The 22,444-nt window shown below is 42.5% G+C and overlaps 1 protein-coding gene across 29 annotated transcripts in view; it reads right to left on the bottom strand.

Moving 5' to 3' along the window:
• LOC311443675 (OX-2 membrane glycoprotein-like) overlaps positions 1–22,444 on the bottom strand; it is a 50,613-nt gene that overhangs the window by 7,270 nt on the left and 20,899 nt on the right. For 3 of the 29 annotated variants that reach the window (XR_014697398.1, XR_014697399.1, XR_014697396.1), the window contains exons 6-7: positions 4,672–5,110; positions 3,234–3,373 (exon numbers count right to left, since the gene is read on the bottom strand). Coding sequence is in view for 1 of the 29 variants with exons in the window: in XM_084534008.1 (XP_084390134.1) it covers positions 5,162–5,191; positions 19,089–19,114 (56 nt within the window). In the remaining 28 variants the exon portion in view is untranslated. Of the gene's footprint in view, positions 1–2,731; positions 3,374–4,671; positions 5,192–9,412; positions 9,499–18,199; positions 18,265–18,836; positions 18,930–19,028; positions 19,115–22,444 lie in introns of those variants that run through there. The other 26 variants (XR_014697410.1, XR_014697411.1, XR_014697401.1 and 23 more) reach the window with 23 other exon arrangements.

Here is a 22,444-nt window from a genome sequence, read left to right on the forward strand (position 1 = left end):
TTTATTGCACAGCTGATAAAGGCAACAATATTTTTTATAGATTTCAGAATACAAAGAAACTGTCTCTCTGAAAGAGCTTCCACCTCAGTGGTCTTAAACTGAAAAACAAGGACAGTCATTCAGTGAAGAGAAAGCCTCAGCAAAAGGCATCAAACTTCTCTAATTTCTTTCTATGACCTGGACACTGGCCTTGCAGGCAGAAAGGGAAAAGGCCATCCTTTCAGGAACAAGTACAAGTGAAACCATATGTTTCTCACGGATGTTTTGCAGTATAAATACTCCGCTCATACCATAGTACATAGAGAGAAGAGTCCAAAGTCCCTCTGAGAGGTGAAGGGGTGCTGGGTTACAGGCAGGTTATCTGTGTGACTTCCCAGCCAGCTCTGAGGTGCATTCACCCACGCACACACAGCTTTCCCTCTGTCACCCCAGCCAGCCAAAAGCATCAGCAGCTCTGCTCAGAGCAGCCCTAGGATGATGCCCTGGTGACCAAGAGCTACAATGAGACTGAGTGCATGCATGAGAAGTACTGCACAACCCCCAGCTGCAATGCTAGTGAGATCTGAATGTGACACGTTTTACCTTTAGAGCAAGGCATGGCTTAAGAAGAGGTCCCCAGAGAGTCAGGTTTGATTTGGGAGATGAGATTTTTGTAGATAAACAGGAAGCACCTTACCACCTTACCATAAAATGTGCTAGTGTAGAAAAGCAAAGCACAGGAGTCTGTGGTAGGTTCTTTTATTTTTTTAAGCAAATACATCGAGAGTCTTTCTTTTGAAGGAGGGAAGCAAGAGGTGTTGACTGAAACCATCTAACATTTCAGTCACGAATTTCTGTGTACACTTTCAGTCAAGAATTTTCATGTTCATCTTAATAATCTAGTGTACCTCTCAGAAACACAATGGTTACATTTGAGACATGACACCTAACAACAGTTGTGCTAAGGGTCAGTGGATGGCCTTCGAATTTTCTGGAGTAGCATCCTACTGACAGGGCAGGACACCAGTGGAAGCAGTGCCGTCTCACAACTTGTTGCATGTGCTCAGTGTGTGACTGAAAGAAGCCAATACCAGTGTTAAATCATCCACATGACCACTATAACCCATTGAAGAAAGCAAACAGGCATGGGATGCATTCTGTGGGGGACGTACAGCACCTGTGCAGCCTCACGAAGATGTAGCCCAAGGGCATCCAGCCTACACCACATAATTTTCTACTTCTTGACTTCCCTTTTCTATTTTTGCACCAAATACACGGTGCAGGTATAGTCACACAGGAAGCCCAAAGAACACAAAGCTGTGCTGCTCTGTTACACCCACACACAAACATGGAAGGAAAATAGCAAAGTCTGCGGAGCTGAAGGACTGTAAATGCATGTTACTGCTCTTCATCATGATCCAGTGGCCTTTTCCTGCAGGGGAGGAACATGCAGCTGCACTGCCTGGTTACTCTCTCCCGAGCAAGGCTGCACAGTACATAAGTCTCTTACAAGCATACATGGAACAAATGGGTTCTTAGACTGTAAAACACACCAACCCTTCTAGTTTCATTTTCTCCAGTTATTCCCTCAAAGACTCTTGCTTCTAAGAAAAACAAAACAAAACAAAACAAAACATATATATATATATATAACAGTGTCAGGTTTATTCATTTCCCTACTCTTGGGCCCCAAAGATCTATGGATCTATGAGATGGGACTGCTTCTGGCAAACAACAAACTTTGCCATACTGCTAGATCAAGCGACAGTTTGCCAAGCCTTGCTTCTCCAATTACCTGTTTTGAAATATTTCTCCCCCACACCTCCACAATATTCTGCCCCCCATTTTGTATAATAAGGTGCACAAGCAGTGAGGAGTGTGCAGAAGGAAGTGGTACAGCTAAAACTACTTGAAAGATGAAGTTTCCATCTCTGCATAAAAGGCATAATCTTGCATCTGGGATCTTCCCAAAATCCACCGCTAACATTCCCTGAGTCTCCCTATAATCTGTGTCTTAAGGGGAAACAGGGCACACAAACACAGGGCTGAGCCCTGGCACCAGGCCACACCACCAGGCTGGGTGCACAACCAGGCTGAGGGGAGAGGCAAACATCCATTTCCACGCCTGGCCTGTTCCCCAGCCTGCTCCCTGCAGTGGGTTCCCCATTCCGCGGCCTCCACAGATCTGTTTCCCTACTCTGTTTCAGATCAACAAACACCAGCCCAGGCAAATGGGAACCACAGACAGTGGCCAGGGATGAGAGACAGGAGCAGATCTCGGTGGAAAACAGAGCAGGAAAAGCATACCTGAAGGGGTGCACAGAAAAGGATCGCTAAGGAGAACCACCAGCACCTAGTGGACAGCAAGTTTTCTGCTGAGCTTGAGATGTAAACAACTGCATGTCCCTCAGTAGAGGCAAGGCCTTGTGAGGTTAAGAACCCTCATTTTTGAGTGAGTTTTAAGTGGTGACTAGTATTTTTCAAAAACAAACAAACAAACCAAAACAAACAAAACAAACAAACAAACAAAACCCTACACCGGAGGCAGGCCTGCTCATGTGATCAGTTCCTGATCACCTAATGAAAAGGAAATGCCTAGGAATCAAGTAAGCCCAAAGGCTGGATGGTTTCCATCCACACAGGCCAGTGGTAAGTCATCTGTGTGAATCAACTGCACTCATACCCTTTCAGTTTCACACAAGTGATCTTACTATGCCCTTGAAGTTCCAAACCACTGTAATTTACTACCTACCCCGAAACCCAACTTCAAAGTCCTATTCTGCTTTCTCCCTTCCTAATGTGCACACACATCTGCAGGGATCCACAAATAGAATACTGCTGCCATAGTTACTGTAACATAGAAAAAGAAATGGAAAATCAATATTGGAAACATCATTAAGAGACTGACCTTTTAACTGTTATGAATCTTGGCCTGTGAGACAGAGGACTTCATGTTATAATGAACCTGTATAGTTAATTATACACGTTTTGTGTCATTAATTTTAGTCTTTGTGTTGAGAGGAGACTTGCTTGGTCAACTGTCCAAGTTCGGAGTATACATGTAGAATATGCTTGGCATGAGGTGTCAGCCAGCTGAGAACCTGAGACTGATCATTTTGCATCAACTCAAGAGTAGCACTTTGCTGCCTCAAGCTAGTGCTGTGGCAGCTAGGTTTTCATCAAGTGACCTTTATTCACAGACTCTCTTTTAAGATGAGATTTCCTAGATGAGCCAATTCATATGCATTACTTACTACATGTCTCTGTGCGTAGTGTTTCTGGGACTCCACTCAACACCAGTGCTGTGCCATTTTCTGCAGCTCAGCCACCACCACCGCTGAGACAAAAGCCTTCCCTCTGATAGTGAATCACATGCTCAGCTTTCACTCTGCACCTTTGGAAGGGGGAAAAGTAGTCAGAGGCAGGCATGTTCAACAAATACATTACAAAAAGGAACTTCATAATACTGTGGTTAGAAACTGACAGTAACTAACAAATAAACTCTCCCGTATATCCCAGCAAGAAATTGTGGTTGAATGCCCTAAGACCCAACACTTCCTAAAAATCAAGCTGCCTTGGCTAATACAGCCCTCTTAAACAACCTATCTATCTATCTTTCCATCTGAAACTGTGGCTAATGACATCTTCTGTAGACTACTTGACCCCCCCAGGTTGGGGCAGTATAGGTAGGAAGGCACACGTACTGCCTATGTAGCATTTCTACACATAACCAGATGCACCAACATATATCTGGTGACTGAGACCTGCAACCGTGACCACATTTCTTCAGGTCTCAGCACCGTTCACTTTCTGTTCATGGAGAACCAGACCTCTACCTAACACAAAAGGACTCACCATGACCAGAAGCTATGGAGCTACTTCGCCTGGCACTAGATGGTGAATAGATGTTTAAGTTTTACAGGCAACTATTCTTCAAATAGGGCCCAAGATAATCCATAAAGTCACTACTCAGATTTCTGGATGCAGCCTCAGAGGTTTAATGGATTACGTTTGCTTTTTCTCAAGTAACCTATTCTACAACAATTTCTACCTTGGTAAGAGAGATCTGCTTGTCAACTTCATGTGTACCGAGAAATTCACCTACTTTCTACTATTTCTGGATTATGGGAAGGATGGTGAAGCAGAGGTGGCTTCTGCTATTTTTTTTTCTCCTTTTTCAAGCTGCTAATACCCAGAAATATATTACTTAAAGTTCATATTAGGGATTTAGCCTCACTTTGCTGTATTTTCACAAATTCTGCAGAGGCCCAGAATCTTTTGGAAATGTCATCTCATCTAGATTTAATAAAATAAAAATAAAAAATAAATTACTTCCTTTGTCTATGCCCTAATCACTGACAGCTGTGGTTTTCTGGAAGCAGTAACTTCAGTAGACCCCTATTTTCTCAAGAAATTTGCATTTAAAAGATAACTACAGCAGCAGCCTCTAACACAGTACGAGAGTAAGAGGCAAAAGCACACCTTACATAATTTGTGGTTACAGAATCACGATGAGCTCCCCAGCCAGGGACCTCACGGTTGCACACAGTGGTTGGTTATCTCTCTCAGGGGCTGAAAAACCCAGTGATCTACTGGCTTCCTCTTCTCTGCCTGTCTGGCAACAGGCTTTAAGTGGTCTCACATGTAAGCATGTGATGGGAAGCAACATGTACTTTGATTTTATACACCTACTTTTCTTGACGAAACAAAGGTTGAGTAAAAACAGCTCTCAGTGCCCACACAAGGCTCTCATGTTCCAGGGTGGTGTTTCTTCTTTCTTGTAAGAGCTTCAGAGCTCTAATCCCATGAAAGAGAAACAAAAGACAAGACAGAGACAAGACAAAACTGTGAAAGTAATTGGCTGATCTTAAATTAAGGGATAGGGTGCCAAAAAGCAAATTCAGAATGGAAGCGAACAAAAGCAGAGCAAAAACTCAACCCTGAAATCCTGGGGACATCGCATTCCTTTGCAAAAATCTCCAAGTGGTGCAGCCCTTGCTGAAGTGCAGATTTCCATGCTGAAGTGCAGATTCCCACTGCGCTGTACAAGCTGAGAAATTCACAGGGAGAGATTTTAACTGGTTCAGGTGGCTTCATTTTTTCTTCTTTTGAAGAGTTTTGCAGCATTGGTCTGTTGGCAAGAGGATACCCGGTATCAGAATTAGCACTTCAATATCTTTCACTAGCAGAGAAGGCCCTGGGAACTTTTTTCCTAGTAAGAAAGAGAAGAAACATAGGTCAACCCTGAAGTAGCCTTTGGAACACACTTCCCAACATGCTGTACAAAAAATGCACCCATTTCTTATAAAGGAAATGTGTTAACTGCTTGGAAGTCAGACAGTTTCTGGCTCAGTTCCAATAATGAAACAGAACTGCCTTCTTGAGAGCCATACGCTCCCATGTTTGGCTCTAATATGGTACGTGTACTCTTGACAAAGCCACGTAGAGCTATACTTAAGATCACAGATCTCACTTGGATAGGGCCCTCTGGCCACCCCACGGGTCCAGCCTGCAGTTCATCGGGAGTGAACTTTATAAGTACACGCTGGGTACTTATCAGCCCTCTGCCTTTCCTGTCTGGAAAATTAAAGAAATGACTTTTGCAGAGTAAAAGAAAAGAGAAAGCTGGTTGGGAAGGACAACATAACCTGACGCAAGATCACAATACTGAAAGCCGTTACCTGCGAGAAGAGGTCAACCCCTAGCTCCCCACACCTTCCTTTCAGGTAGTTGTAGAGAGCAATGAGGTCTCCCCTGAGCCTCCTCTTCTCCAGACTAAACAACCCCAGTTCCCTCAGCCGCTCCTCATAGGACTTATGGTCCAGGCCCTTCACCAGCTGGAAGGGCCTCAATTTCCAGCGCCTTGATTTCTATTCCAGCATTTTATAATGACTACAAGTAGAAGCTTTTCCTATCATTTAGCCTAGACATCCTTCCATGAACCTAGAACCATTACTTCCTACTCTGTCTCAAGTGGAAATGGAGAATATTTTCTCCCACCCTTTTTACAGGTGTGCATTTGTATATTTGAAGACATCACATCTCACACTAGACTGAATGACCTCAAATCTTTCAACAGACCCACCAACAGTCTTGCTTTTGTTCTCTCTGCTCTCTCGAATTGGTTGACATCTTTCTTGAGGCACAATGATTGAAAAAGCAGAGTCAACACCCTGGAGGATTCTATTTTTCTAAATCAGCAACACCGTTTTCAAATAATTCCTTATTTGAGAAAATAATAATAGTAATAATAATAATAATAATAGCAAGAACAACAACAACAATAAAGTTGTGCCCTGTGCTAGATAAAAGATTGTGAGTTCATTGATTTGGAAACAGCATTCTTGCTCCAGAAAACAGACAGGTTAGCAAGCTTTGACCATAGCATTAAAAAGTCAGTTATAAGGTCATAGTATTAAGGGAAGTATGGGCTCTTTACACATATAAAAATTAATTTTCAAATTATACACATTGATTTTGGCAGAAGTCGTGACAATCCTGAGCCTCGACATGCCTGCTAATACCTACTGCAGAGACTGGAAAGAGGAGCCAGCACCATACTTTCTTCCTTCCCCTGCAGATGTGACATAATATCTTTTTACCTTGGAAAACAGATAAACGCATTCTGATTAGGCCAAATATTTAACTGAGCTCTTTCAGTGGTGAGTCTGCATGCAAATATAGCAGCGATAAGAAAAGGAGTAACAGCTTTAAACTAAAAGAGGGTAGATTTAGATTAGACATTAGGAAGCAATTCTTTACTCTGAGAGCGGTGAGGCCCTAGAACAGGTTGTGCAATCCACATTTTCCCCACCTCCTGGAGGATTCACTAACCACCTCTGGCTTGAGCACCTAGGTGCTGACCCCACTCAGGGGCTGATGCCCTGGCCCCAGGAAGGCACCTGATGCCCGGGGCAGCCAGGACCTGCCCTACCAGCCAGGGAGCCCCCTGCCCCCTACCCCTGAGTCAGGCAGGGGAAATCATCTGCTTTTCCGCACCTCTGCTGCGAGGTATGTGGTGATTTTCCTGGGGAAGAGGGCAGGTGGGAGAGGAAGAGGATATAAGTAATAAAGACACATCAATCTCCTGTTTTTACTTTATTTCATTACCACAAAGGGTAAGGTGGAAAGTACCAGACTTTTAAAACACAATATTGTTTTTCATTTTCTATATGGATGGAAATTTTGGATGAATGAGTCAAAGCACTCTATTTCCTCTAGGAACTGTTCTTACAGTGCAGTAACAAAAATCCTGATAACCTGACAAGGCTTGCAACCTTCCCTGAAGACTGGAGTTGGTCAGGATTTCTTTCTGTATATAAAGCATCTGGAGAGTAGGCAGCACTCAGTGGCACAGTGCCACTGCTTGGGCACCAGACTAACCTAATAGTTGTTTCCAATCAGTTAAGTGAGGGTAAAGACTCACCAAAAATAAAATAATAATAATAATGATAAAAATAAAAAATTGGAAGCTTAGTTGTTTGGCAACTTCCAAAAGTGAGATGTTGAAGTACTTTTCAGTCTAGATGAGGCTGGAATCAGCAAAATCAGCAAGAAAAACCTGTGCTACCCAGCCATGTTCTGGAAAAGAGAACTCAGACCCGAGGATGCAGGAGCGTTGTGTCCACTTGGCTAAGAGAGGGCAGAATGCTTGTCGTGCCTCGCTTGTCTTTCCCCCAGAGCATACTGCATCCTGCCTCTCTCTCTCTCTTTTTTTTTTTTTTTTTTTTTTTTTTTTTTTTTTAATGTTAGTTGCTCGGCAGAAGACAGGTTTTGCTAACCACTAGATGGCAGAAAGCAGCAGGGATTGAGCACGGGCACAGCTGTGTCCAGCAGGACCCCCAGCTACGTCAGGCCACTGTGTCCCTGCTGCCAGCCAAAGCTGGCTCCTAAATTTAGGAGCTCTGTGCTCCTAAATTCAACAGGTGCTGCGCTACACCCAGCAAACCTCAAATTAATTTCCTCTTTTTTTTTTTTTTTTTTCTTCTTTTTTTTTGGGGGGGGTGGGGTTGGGAGAGAGATTTTGGGGGTTCTTTGGTTTTCCCTTGTATTCTCACAGTGCTCAAAGAAGATGTGCCACCTATTTTGAGATGGCAATGAAGTGTGGCATGGTGGCTGTGTGTGAGCAGTCTGATCTTTTTAGGAGAGAGCAGGTGCTTTTCTGCAGTTCTTTGGAAAACAGGACAGTGTGCCACCAGACAAAAGTGGCTTTCATTTATTAAGAACGAGACAAAACTTATGTTCCTTAAATTATATCCTCAATTTCTCACCCTCTTGTACCTCATTCTCCTAAAATACTATATGTCTAAAGAGAAAATCCCACAAAAATGTTAAAATTTCAGAGTTAGGCACGTTTACTCCACACATTTTTTAACAGTATTTGAATTTTGGCTGAGGATAACACTAATTTTCTCAACCAAAGAACACCAAGTGCAGTGAGTGATGACAAATCCATTTTAAAATACGGATTCAATTTCAAGTCTTTTCTCAAAGTCTATGCTTTTTAAACACCCTGGTGTTAGTGAAAAACCTTGACATCTAAAAATTTATGTTCCAAACAGAAAAAGAGCAAGACTTTTATCAATACCCCCACCATCTCCTACCTGTCTTTACCCAGAGGAGCCCGCTACAAAGATGAAAGTTGTTCCATCTCTGCCCTGAGCCCTGCCTGTGCCTGGCTACATGAAGCCAAGGAAAGAAGTTGCACATCTTTCATATTGGTGACTCTCTGAATGCCAGAGCTCCCAGTCCCTACCCTGTTAACAGGCTGCCTTAACTGCAGGGCTTTCTTCTACTTCTACAAATTAACTGCTAAAGTAATGGTCTTTCTTTGGATTTTCTTACAAGAATGTGTAAGGAATACTGACTACACTTCTGTCCAGGGCATTCTCTGCTCCCTTCTAGCTTCATATCTGACAAATGCAAGGTTTCAAGACATGTTCATTTTTCCTCTGTTTCTTTTTCCTCAAGAAAGTAACTAACTAAAACAAAATAAAACCTTATCTGTCACACAGGACAAAATCAAACATCTCCAAACAGACCTTATCATCTTCCCACTGGACCCAGACTCTCATGTGCGATTCATCCCACCTGTTGCAGACACCTGAAGTAGAATAGTGCATCTGTGTTAACTATCAACAGGCCCCCTTAAGACTCGTGGAAGGAAAATGAATCATATAACAATTCATACATGTTACCGTTAAGTGGGCACTGAATCACACCATAAATGTCTGATTCATGCCCCAACTATGAAGAAAGCCTTCTCACCCACAGTGGGACCCAGCGACTTGGCTATGTTCACCAAGGAGAACACAACCTCCTTCATCCTGCTGTTCTACGCCTATTTTCCATCAACCACAAGCCTCCTTTCCAACTGTAGTGAAGTGCTCCACCTGGATAATCTCAGGCAAGATTAAGAAGGATATCTGCTCACCTGATCTATATGTTGGGTCTGAGTTTGATGCACTGAGTCTAGATCCAGAACTGAAGATCTTCAATTAATGTTAATTTATGGACGTCCTGTTACAACAACAGATAAAAAACTGAGCAGGAAGCAAAGGTACCATGAGCTGCTGCATAAAGTACTTGTCTCAGCCTGTCAGAAACAAAGGAGTGAAAGAAACTGCTCTATAGCACTGTTCCAAAGAGTTCAGAGGCAGCAGCAAGTGCGACAGACAACACGAGGAAGGTGCCAATATGAGAGCTGGAGCACATCCCTCCATAACATAGAACAGAGTCACCTTCTCCCCCCTGAACATGAAGGTGGCAGCAAAGAGAAGTCAAAGATTTGTATGAGACAAAAGCTCCAGTCCAGCCCTTAGGCTTCTGTTTCTCTGATCCTTGTAGCATCTACATCAAGATCACAGGCTTTTAGGTAAACAGGGAAAAGTAGGATGTATCTGACATAATAGTTTTCATACCAGGTAATAACAAATACAAAGGTTAGTGGTGGTGAGAGTTTTGATCCCAGCTTTCTGTCACACAGAAAAATAGTTTGGTTACAGCTGTTCCCCAGGATACTCTGGCATAAACAATTCCTAAGAACTCATAGAAGAAGAATTCACAAAGACGAATGGGAAGGAAGAAAATTAATAATAAAAGAAAATAATATTTTTTATAGTTTTGTGTTAGCCTAAACACAGAACATGCCAGAGTAGCTGGAGCTAGTGGAACAGACAGACCATATTAGCTGTAGCAACTGCAGTTAACCCCTTCCCATCATGGAAAAGGACAATTCCTATATAATATGTGGAGGCAGGGAAAATTCCCTGGCATGATTTACTGCTAGAGGAGCTCTATTAAAATCACTGAAAGATAACCACTAGAAACACACAGCAAGTATCAATGTAGAGAGTGAAAGAAAACCATGGACTAAATCCTGATCTATGACTTCTCCCCGACTTCCTTACCCATAAACAGAGCTCCTGGAAAAGCCATCAGAGCAATGTCCTTGAAGTCAGGGGATCAGTAGGCCAGTCACTTAACCCTCTTTTACAAATTACAGAAGTGGAGGTGAAAGATGCAATAAAGGAGGCAAAAAGTAAAAGATTTACTCAAGGTCCACCAAGTAGATCAGCACGAGCACATGTAAGAGGAGCAGAGCCTATGGTTTGTAGTGGGCCCTTGGGATCAGCAGCAGGACTGCAAAGTGAGAGAAGCCTCCCTGCAATTACTAGTCGGATCCTGTAAAATGCCTTACCCAAAGGACTGTCCCAGCGAGGCATGCAACGTACATCTTTCTATAATCAGAAAACACACTTATTGCATTTAACTATCACTTATCTCCCAAAGAATAAAAAAATAAACATACCCTATGAAAGGGCCCCAGAAAACTGTAATTTGCCCATATACAAAGGAGGAAGATTATAAATTTAAGCCTGAAAATTTTAACATGATGTCTAAAATTAATCTCCCTAGCATTCTCTTAGTTCTTTTTCCATACATAAACGTCCTTTAGATAGCTAGCTATTCGTCCAGAATGACGGCTCTATTACCAGCTTATATATCTTTTATTAATAGTTGCACAGGATTGGATTATCTTTAAATTTCTGATCTTACTTTGTCTGTTTTTTCATTCTTAAATGCTAGACATACTTTCTAGCAGGTTAGTCTGTAACTTCAATGCAGTTAAACTCTGTTGAAAAACTGTATGTTATGACAGGCTATGTTTTGACAAAGCTCCTATTTTTGAAGCAGGACACAAATTATGGCAGGCAATGTTTTGACAAAGCTCCTATTTTTGAAGTAGGACACAAATTCCTACTGGTAATCCCACCGCTGCTTGCACACTGCTACTAGAACAACACTTCCATGTTGTTGAAACCATTTGATGCCTTAGAGCAAACTGCACATGCAGAGAGGACACCTTGCCCCTCAACCATTTTTCTTTCCTATAGAGCTTCAGCCACTGGTGATGGCAACCAAGACATCTGCATTCCTGAAGGAAAATGACTGTGGCCAGTGAGAAAGCTTCATTTAGAGGCGAGTTTTGCAATGAGCCATGATAAACATACTCAGCCCCCACTTACACGTACAAGACTGGGACTGCAGAGGCTGAGGCCTGCTGCCCATCAGGCCAAGGCAGCAGGGCTCTGTGTGGCCTCCTCCAGCCAACGCGGCCAACAGTGGGCAGGGCTCACAGGAAGACTCGAGACCTCTCATTAGGTTATCTGATCCAGCACACACCTCTGGTGCAACTTTAGATTTCCTACAGGGTTACTCAGGAGCCACAAACCTACGGCAACAGCTACAGCTGCCTAAATTAACAACGCAGAGTAGACAGGGAGTCAGACCCATGTCATGTGTCATAGGAGCACTACGGTGTTTGTAGGTCTTCCAAGACAAACAGATCTGAATAATGAAGTCCTGGTTTTCCTTCTAGGAGTGGTCACTGCACTGTGGCCCTTCCCAGAGAGGAAAAGTTAGGATGAGAAATAAACATTTTTTTTTTCTGGGACTGTCCAGAACTCGTAAAGGTCTTTGGGAAAACAAGCAGACACTATGCAGATGTTCAGGTACAAAAATAGAGGCTTTAATGTACCTCTTCTCAAAACCAAAATATTTTTCTCTTGTCAGCCCATCTTTGTTTTCCCTAAATCTGCCACAGATGTGTATTTACTGTTTTATCAGCCATGTGGCTGATAAAAGAGCTATATTCAGGGCATCACGCACACAGAGCAATGCCCTACAATTCTTACACATGCAATGTGTCACCTCAAAGTAATTGCTTTACTACTTTGAAATGACAGGCTTGGACTCTGTCAACAGCCATGGGCAGAGGAGAGGGGTGCAGAAGAGCAGCTGGCACTGTCACCTGCATGGGACAACTGAGTGCCACTGATATCTCCACTGCTGGGCCACAGCGAGGTGTCACCCTGTGCCTGTGATTGAATGCCGGGGCTTGGTCTGATAACAGTCTGACAAAGCCAACCCAGCCTCTTGGGGTGGGAGAAGAGTCTGGAAAACCTCTAGAAGTATGAAAACTATTTTTGTCTGAACAAGCGGAAAAAGTGTTTCACAGTGTTGTCCCAAAGGCTGTGTGCTCTGGAGTAGCCCAGAGGTGAAGGGGTGCTCAGGAGCAGCAGCAGGGGATAAGAAGACACAGGCCTTTGAAGCACTCATAGCACTGAAGATCACTGAAACGACATCTCGAACAACCAGAAAGTATGAGTGTTATCTATTTTTGTCACTGAACAAGGGAGAGTCCCTTGGGTGAAACATAGACTAAGACTTTCGCTCACACGCCCAAGGAGGCCAGAGACGGATGATGTGTTACCATCTGGTCTGGTTCTAACATTTCTTAACTTCCATCCACATAATGGCATAATGCTGTTTTTCCTATTATTCATCCTGTTATCTGGCCAGCCTCCTTCTTTTGGGATCTCCTTTCCGCTTTTTAATTTCAAGAGCAAATAGTGCTCTCACTGGCAATCTCTCAGGTCTTTCCTTTCTCCATGCAATTATCTTCAAACCCTCAGCATGCAGTGGGAATTCACACACCCTTTTCCTCTGCAGTGCTCACTGCCCTTCCACCAGGGTGGTCCTCAGTGCCCATTCCTGTTAGTTTCCACAGTCCTCTCTAATCTGTTCAGAACAGACACTGTCTTCAATGGACAAACACCCTCTGTCATGTTGCCGACTGAGAAAAACTTCCCATCAGCACTCTGAGGGCAGTGTGCCTTCCCTTCAGCTCCCCAGAATGTATTTCCAGCCTCACTCAGTATTTTGTGGTGCCACCAAATTCTGGTCTAAGCAAATCCCAGGAAACTCAACAAGTAGCAGCCAAATGCAAATGCAATTACTCAGTAACCAACACCTGGGTTTGGACATTTCAAGCACAGCTTTCAGGAAGTCCCCCTTCCATTTAATATGTCAAAGTAAATCGAAACAAACCGTTTTTTTCTGGACTAATAATTCATCAAATAAAAGTTCATAGAGGCTTGCAGGACAGTTCAGAAAATGCTAATGCATTGGTTTAATTTGGCTTTAATGAAGCTTTTCTATCTCAATGAGGAGAACTGCAGCTCAGTTCTCAAACACAGTTGGTCACTGTTACCACGGACGTGACCTCTATGGGACAGATTGCCTCTTATCCGGTCAACATGGAGTTCTGTGCAGGGCAGCCCAAGTACACATTCCCTTCCCAAAAAAAGACATTCTTTGTGGTCCTTTAAGGCCGAGCATATTAACAGTTTTATCTGAGCATCCCATGAATAGTATTTTAACACCATAACACTTCAACACCACATATTTTTGCATAACTAAAAACTGGACTGAAGACATAACCAAGAATTGACACTCATCCTGTTTGAGCTTCCTACGTTTGAACTTCAGCCTCTGGATCAAAGACTTTCTACTACAGTGTTTGCTGCAATAAACATCCAGGATGTTTATCATCTGTGTGTTCCTCCAAGGGGTTATAGCAAAAGTCATCCAAAACCATTTATCTCAGACAAATTCAAGAATCCGGTCTCATAGGGCTAGTTCAGTACCTCTGAAGCCCAGCCTAAAGCATACTGGACACCCATTCAGCAACACTACAATATAGTATCAATCAATGCCTGCCACCCCTCTTTGTATGAGCTGAACAATAAATCCAGGTAACTGAAGACCACAACATGGAAAATATGTGACTGTTTTATGCCAGTAATTACTGTTTGCTTTACAGAGAAAAAAAAATTAATCTTGCCCCACCTTAAAATAACTAACTAAATAAATTAAAGAAACAAAACTAAAACAACAGAAATCTCACTGAAATGAAATAGGAAAAAAAAAAAAAAAAGGCGGTTTAATACCTTACAACCACAAGCTCTACACAATATGAACCATCAGAAAGACTAAAGAATGAATCCTCACATCCTCACTGTAGGCCTTTATTTCCTGAACTAAGATGTTGTGTGTGATGTACATGTTCTCACTTGCACAGGAGCTAGAGATGCCTCCACAGCTTGAATTACAGAGTAAGACAGCACCTTTCAGCAAGAGAAGAAACAGTCTGTGCTTCTTTCTCTGTGTTGTGGCTGATTAGACAGGGAATATAGCAAATACTGAGCTAAACTGAGGACCCTGGAACTCTCTTGCCAGAGCAAAGATACTGGGGTTTGCTTTGCCACAGGTAGATCTCTCTCCAACAAATATCCTGTTTTACCTGCTCACAGGCAGACCCTATGGAGGGTACCACATACTCCAAACATGGGCCAGTCCCACTGTTCAGTGGTCTGTACTCCTGGAAGCTGCTGGTTTGCCAGCTCAGTAAAAAGAAGTAAAGCTACTTCTTGTCTAAATAAATATCTGATGACAATGCACAGTGCCAGTAAAAGAGCTACCACCTATATCTACAGGGTTGTACCTGTCTCCAACTTTGGCAAAACACTGGGATTCATGTATCTGTCATCTCCTTAGGATCTATTTCAATGCAGGCTCTCTCTGGGGTTTCCTGTAATCCATCCGTTTGACAGACTTTCCTGGAATATCAGTTTGATAGGCTGTTATTTTTACTGGAGGAGAACTGAATGCCACTGTCCAGATTAGATGCTGAGCAACTCTGAGAATACCGATGTTGAATAACTTCCTGGACAAAACAATAATAATTATTTTAAAATGTGGTTTGGTTTGCAGAAGCATAAAACCTGGGAACTGACTATATCATCAACTATTGTGAAGTAAGAACTTCCTGCAGACTGGCAAGGAAGGACTTGAAGCTTGCAATGTGACCTTGAAGAAGCCAGTAATAGTGTTTCATTTAAACAGTTAACATAAAACTAACATGAGGTGTTATTATTAACAGTTAATATTATTGACTATTTTACTATTATTAACCATTATTATTACCCCATATTCTATACCAACACGTAATAAAGAACAGCATGCTTCATTCCATGCTAGCTCTCTTAAAAAATAAAAGCCAGGATGGCACCCACTGAGGTGAATGACCATCTAGCCTCTTCTGCCAGCAGAAGGTTGCTACCACATACCCAACCCTCCCTTTTCTGTTTCTCTCACTCCTCATGGGCCGTAATGATGTTAAAAGACTTCTGGAAAGTCTAATACGTCAGCCTGCCTCTGTGCAAGAGCTTTGTGTGAGGACAGGTAAGGGATTAATGATCATCAGGGCTCCCCAGCAACCCAGGGTGCATTTACAGTGGCAGAAGTTGCAGTGCACGCACTGCATCCCCGCTGCTCCAGGGCTTTGGAATAGCTGCACTTATGTAATCAAAGTAAGAACGTCACACTATACTCGATCTCTGATAACATTTCAGTCTTTCCAATAATCATTTGTTTTTCTATAATTTCTTATTTTCCAGAATTAACCTCAGTGATTACTGGCGCAAAATGTTTCCTTATCTTCACAGCCTTTGAATTACTCTTAGTTCAAAAATAAAATGACAAAACATACTTGTATATCAGACGCACACAAAAACACTGGAAAAAATAACATGGAAAGTTACAGCTTATCAAATTAATCATAGCTTCTCAGATCTGAAGGTGGAATACTTTAAGATATTGACAGTGGAAAGAATAAATGGTGGCATGTTTGTTTTTTTTTTTTTCTGTCATGGGAGTGAGTCACTCAGATAAAACTCAACTATTAAATATCAGGATGTACAGTCTGTAGTAGTTTCCTTTATAATTATCTTTTCATCAAGTTCACAGTAGCAAGTTCTAGAAAAATAGGACTCTCAGACTTTTGAACCTTTTAATTGTAAAACTATTTTTCACCCAATCCCCTGCCCCCCTCCTAGTCTACATCTGGGTGAGCTGATAACAAAATCAATGATGCTTATTAGACTAATCCCACACCCTCACAGCATCTGTCCACTGATGAAAATAGACATCATGAGGCCTTCCTCTGACCCACATCTCTATACTTTTCAAAGCACTTCAAAACATACCTTTCTATTCACAATCACAGCTGTATGAAATCTGCCCATAAAGATCCCTGAGCCTCCCAGCAGTACTGGCAAAATACTGCCAAAATGCATTTCACTGGGAGCCAGAAAGTGCTGGTGTTTCAACTGCACCATATCTAATCTTTGAGTATGGCAGGGTACAGGGGCAATGGCAAATTCACAGCCAAAAGGGCAAACAAATATGAGATGGAAAAGAAAAAGACATACACACAAAATTAAAAAGAATTAGCCTGTGGGTAGTAAGCAAAGTTATGACACAAGAACAGAGGAGGTACAAGATAAGCAGGGGAAGACAGAGAAAACCTTTGACAATTTTTGAACCTGCACCATTAAAGTCACTACATACTCCCATCCACACCAACAGCTGTGGCCCTCCTTCCTCTTCTCTCCTAACTTTTTCTTGTGAGCTAAAACTCACAGCTGCACATTTTGTTCCTCCCTGGCAATTTTCAGACACTCAGGCAGTGAAGGTTACAATATAAAAAAAAGCAATTCATTGACCAACTTGCCCCCATCTATTCCACCTCTCACACTCCCTTCCGCAATGTCCTGCTTTTAGTAATTAAGTGGTAGCCACCAGAAGCACTTAGGGAAAACAACGGATGGGAGTCAACCAGACAGTTTAGGAAAAGTTTTGGTACAAGAAAAGAACAGTTCATTCCTAACCCTTCCTTCCTAAGCCTGGTCATTATGTCAACAGCATTTCTCACAGGGAGCAAGGCAAGCTGTGGTCTGATGGGTCTTCACCTCTTCCTGCTTGGGAAGGAAAAAAGACATGCAGTGAAGAAAGTAATCTGAACTTTCTCAGGATGTGGAGCTAAAGCTCAAAGGTTGCTGGCGGCTTGCTCTCTGGATGTTATGAAATGTAAAGAAAACATATACTCAAAATTAGGATTCAGTGAGTAGTTTGAATTCCTACTCCCATAGGACAAACCAGAATTTTTTTTCAAGTTAGGGCTTGGAGACTTCATTCGTAGTGCTTTTTCTCTTCTGCGCTACACTGCTCCAGTCATACATAACACAAGATGAAAAAGAAGAGATTGCTCTGCACACTAATACCTAAAGATTTTTCCCAACCTAAATCCACCAGGTTTACACACCTGGGTCATGCCACCTCCTCTTCCTTTATAGGGAGACTAACAGTACTTTTGGTATGGCATCTTTTACATCCAAATCCTCTCCTACCAGGGGAAACAGAGGACTGAGGATTTCCCTAATGGTGGTGGGGAAAAATGAAAATCTCTGGTAATTAGAAAAATCACATGTTCCCCACAGAAGACAAGATAGCCTGGGCAATCTTGACCTGCACACACAGAGACCTGCTGTACAGCACAGCAGTAGTTGCACCCCAGTAGCTACTTATTGCGGGTCCTTTAAGATGGTCTCTTGCTAGATAGATGTCTTCCACTAGGTGTACATATTTTGCTTCTGAGAGAAGAAGTGAAAATTCTCCTGATGTGACTTTTGGTGGTTTGGGTTTTCCATTTTTACCATTTGAGCAGCCTGTGTCTTTAGTAAGGGGGCGATTGGTTCAAGTTAGCAGTTGGGAAGGAGGAGACAAGACTTCTTTTTCTTGAAAGTAACTAGATCTGTTCTGGAAATGAAAGCTCCAGCCTGGAAACTATTATGTAGAAAGAGTCCCAGCCAAGAGCCTGGGACCTGCCACCCCAGAAGAAAGCACCAAAAGGAACCGAGAGCAGATGAGGAGCAGAAGGATGAACTCTCATGTGCTAGAGGGTACTGTGCCATCTTTGCTGAAATGCAGAAAAACATCAAGTTGTCTGAAGTCAATCATGGAAGCAAGGACCTACCTACAAGGACACTGTGAGGTGGCAGCAGATAATTCTGTTCTGTCATGTCAGTTTTCTCTGAAAGTCTATCAACAAGATATCAGAATTAATTATCATTAAATCAGCATTTAATTATCATTAAATCATCTAGGTTGGAAAACACCTTCAAGATCACCATGTCCAACTGTCAGCCTGATCTGCTGAGTGCCATCACTAAACCATGTACCTTGCCACATCCACACGTCTCTTAAACACTTCCAGAGATGAGAACTCCACTGCTTCCCTGGGCAGCCTGTTCCAGTTCTTCACAAACCCCTCCATGAAGAAATTCTGCCTAATGTCCAATCTAAGCCGCCCTGGTACAACTTGAGACTCTTTCAGCTCTCCTGCAAATAGGTGAGTTCATACATGCAACAAAATCAGAGGAGGCCCTGTGCCTCCATAGGGAGAGGCTCTCCTACAGCACCTGGAAGCACAGCAGGCCTCAGACCTGCCCTCTCGTCAAATCCCACAAAGAAGCAACCCTGTAGTCTTCTCTTCACAAAGCTAAACTCTTCCCTGTAATCCACATAAATCCTGTAATCAAGCCTGCTACTCCCCGTGGTTTCTCCTTGCCCAGTGCTTTCAGCACCCCCATCAAGCAGGTCAGGCTCCATACCTCTTCTCTGCCTGAGGCAACTGGCTCCACCATTGCCTGTCTCTCAGCGCCTTGAAGAGGTTCTCAGCTCATCCTTTGAGACCATGCCACTTCCTATAAGCAAAGACAAACTGTGGCAACTCCATTTCCAAATAGTTACAGGTTTGGAAATGCCACTGAAAAGGAAGATTAATAGAAAATCCACCCCCTTACCTGAAGTCTCAGCACAGTTTATTTGGTTTGTTGTATGTCCTAATCACTGTCATCACTTACCTCCAGCCAGAGCAGCAAATTAGAGCCTGCAGATGGAGAATTTTACATTGCTTAGTGTTGTTTGCAAGCTGTCTGTTCCTTACCATGAAACATTTTCATCATAATTTATGTAAGCAGAATAAAACATTATGGAACACCTACCAAACCTTGAAATACCTCCCAAAAAATATTCATTAATATCACTGGAGGCTCCCCCCATCATTTCAGTGGGAAAGGAAAAAACACAATTGTTTATATTTACACTATTTTTGGAAGCAAGCTTTTGACAGCAAAGATGGTGAAACACTATTTTATTTCTTGACTTATTTATAGTATGACAAGATGAATATAAATTCCTTGTTTTGAAAATAAATACTTTGATACATACCATATATGTGCATGCCAGCAGGCAAGAATGATTTGTAACCATCTAAATAATGTATCAACTTCAGACAGACAGACTAAGATAGAGCTGTATTTTGAGACATGGCTGTATCAACAACCCCACTTCTCCTGAAGGCCTGTTCAGGGGCATTTCCTCCGTGGGAAACAACCCCACACTAAGTGTTTTCTCAGAAGGGCATAAATTCCACTCAATTCTAAATACAGCCCAAAACTCTCTCCCAAAGGTTTCAGCAGGAATGACTAACAACTGCATATTGGTACCACCAGGAGCACATATGAATAATAAACACATGAAAGCTGTATCTGCCAAAATCCATTCTGTAATGGAGTAGATTTTACACATGGTTAAAACAGCCTCACTATACATAGTACAAACAAATGAAGCAAGGGCATTAAACTAAGTCTACTTTCACTGTCCCAAGAGTGGTGTAAATCCATTCAGCAGAGGTTTTATAGTTTGTTGAATAATTTGTCATAACATCCGCATAATACAAGGTAGGACAATAGCAATTAAATTCATGCTTACTGTTTACCGCTTAAAAAAAAAAAAAATAAAAAAGAGGGAGAGAGAAAAAAAAAAGAAAGAAAAAAAGACGCAGTTTCTAGGAATATCTCCTTTCTTATACTAAAATACCAAGCTTTCAGATAATACAGCAAAGACCGAGGAAGAGAGACCTTTTACAGCAGAAACTTCACTTTTTGAAGACAACAGGAAAATATCCCAAGGAGAGTGCTTCCAGGACACCAGAAGTCTGCTCTAATCAGTGGGGTCAGCTGCCTGTACCATATGAAATTTCCACTTCTAATCTTCTGCAGTGACCCTGCATTCAGCATGACAATTTTTCTGGATGCTGGGGTGCCCATGTTGTTTTCTGTGTTTAGTTGTACCCCTTGACTCTTTAGATTACATAGATTAACATGGAACACTACGTCAGAAGGGAGAAAGAAAATAACTATTTTAGCTAGCCAAGGCACAGTTCCCATTCCTGTGGGAATAGTGGGATTTTTTTCCATAGATGGGAGGACTTTCTGCACAGTGTTGTTTACATGCCAAAAAAAAAAAAAAAAAAAAAAAAAAAAAAAAAAAAAGCTTAACAATGCTTTTATACTGACTTTTAGACACCATGCTTAGCAAAGAGTTTTATCTTGCCCAAATTCAGCATTAGATTCAATTTTTTTACCCAAATTTGGCCTGCACAGCACTAGCAGAAATGCGTATGAAAACTCTGAGAGCCCAGACCTCACGTGAAGCAGAACAGCTAAGGCCAGTGGTGCACTCAAGAAAATAAACTCTTCACAGCTCGAAAAATGCTTCATAGTAAACAACACTGGGAGGCTATGGCAAAAAGCTCACCCTCGGGTTTTCAGCAAGGCTGTGCTGAGTAACTCCTAGGGTTTCATAATGCCTTTGCTCCCTGTCTGGTTCAAGGGGACAGGAGGAGAGGGTCTGCCCCTCTGCATCCCTCACTCTTGGTAGACCGCCAACCAGCTCCCACAAGCATTCAATGAACTCGGGTCACTACTCCTCCCAGCACTGGGATTTCTGCCTGTCCAGTGAAAAAAACTGTTCAGGAGGAAGCCAGCCCATGCAAGAACATTTCCCAGCTTCTTGGGAGTGATTTTCAATTTCTTCTCTTAAAAACTGCAGCTAGGCAGCCCAGCTACAACACGGCTGGTCAGCATGGGAGAAGGGAGGGAAGGAGAAGCTCACCGTGGAAGAGCTCTGGCCAACAGCATGCATGCCCTATCTGTGATAACATTCCAGCAAATTCAATCTCAGATTCCAATAAATACTGCACAGTTCAGGGAGAAAATATTTCCAAATGGTTCATCTGAGATCCTACCATCACTCCAGATCAAAAAAGATTAATTCACCTTCATTTAGCTTTAAATTCAGTTCTGCCAGAAAACACTTAATGTATCTCTCCTCACATCTCCCTGTACATAGAGAAATACTGGTCTGAGGAAGCATTAAGAACACATGTTCAGGGGCACATCAGAGACTCCAAGATTAATGCTCAAATACTCTTTGGAGAGCAAAGGAAATTTTTCTGTTAAATTTGAAAACTTAAAAAAATATATTTATACAGAAAACTTTCAGAAAAGTAAGTTTCCCTTTACACTCCTTTCCTTTCTTTTAAAGTTTGGTGTGGGAGGAGTCAGGTTCTGCTACCTGAGCCCTGTGCTAAACTGAGTTTTTGTGTAAAAATAAACAGGAATCACTTCACCTCCTACTCAACTATAGTGAGCTACAGCCATGGGGAAAGAGCAAGTAGGAACAATGTTGCTAGGCAATACTGACATGTGTTTCCCACTGATATGAAGCAAATCAGACGGGTAGAGCATTGTGTTTACCTGGAGGTGAAAGGGCAGCACCTGCTGCAGCAGACACACCTGTGCATTTGCACCCAGAGAAGTCAGTGGGACAACGGGAAAGCACAGGTGAGCACATGCAAGCACCTCCTTGACTCCAGACATGTGATTTCGAGGCTGAGCAAGACGTGTGAGCTCCCTCTAATCTCCTCCAGTGCAACCACTCTCACTCAGATTCCTTCTGAGCTCATGGCTGCCAAGGAAACACGTCACATTTCTCTAACCCCCAGGCAATTTCCATGGCTATGCCCTCGGAGATGTCCAAAAAGATATTTTCTATGTATCCATCAAAGCCTTGCACATTTTCCTAGCATTGCTCTCAGGGTCACGAGGAATGCTGGCTGGTGGGTTCATCAAGGAAACAAGCTGTACGAAAACAATTTTGTACTTACCTTTTATCTTCTTATCCCAGGTTGTTCTGCCAACAAGGAAGGCAGAACTGTGCCAGTGACTGCCACCTCTATGTAAACAATCAGCAGAAATCCCCAGCTGCTTAATGTAAATCGAGCTTAACACTAGCAGAACAGAGAGTTCATACTTCCCTTTTTCTCCACCATGAAATGCAGAGCACGCTGCTCTGCAGGGCCCACAGTTGCACG

This window comes from Aythya ferina (genome assembly GCF_964211825.1).
Source record: "Aythya ferina genome assembly, chromosome: 1".
In the NCBI taxonomy this organism is placed as follows: domain Eukaryota; kingdom Metazoa; phylum Chordata; class Aves; order Anseriformes; family Anatidae; genus Aythya; species Aythya ferina.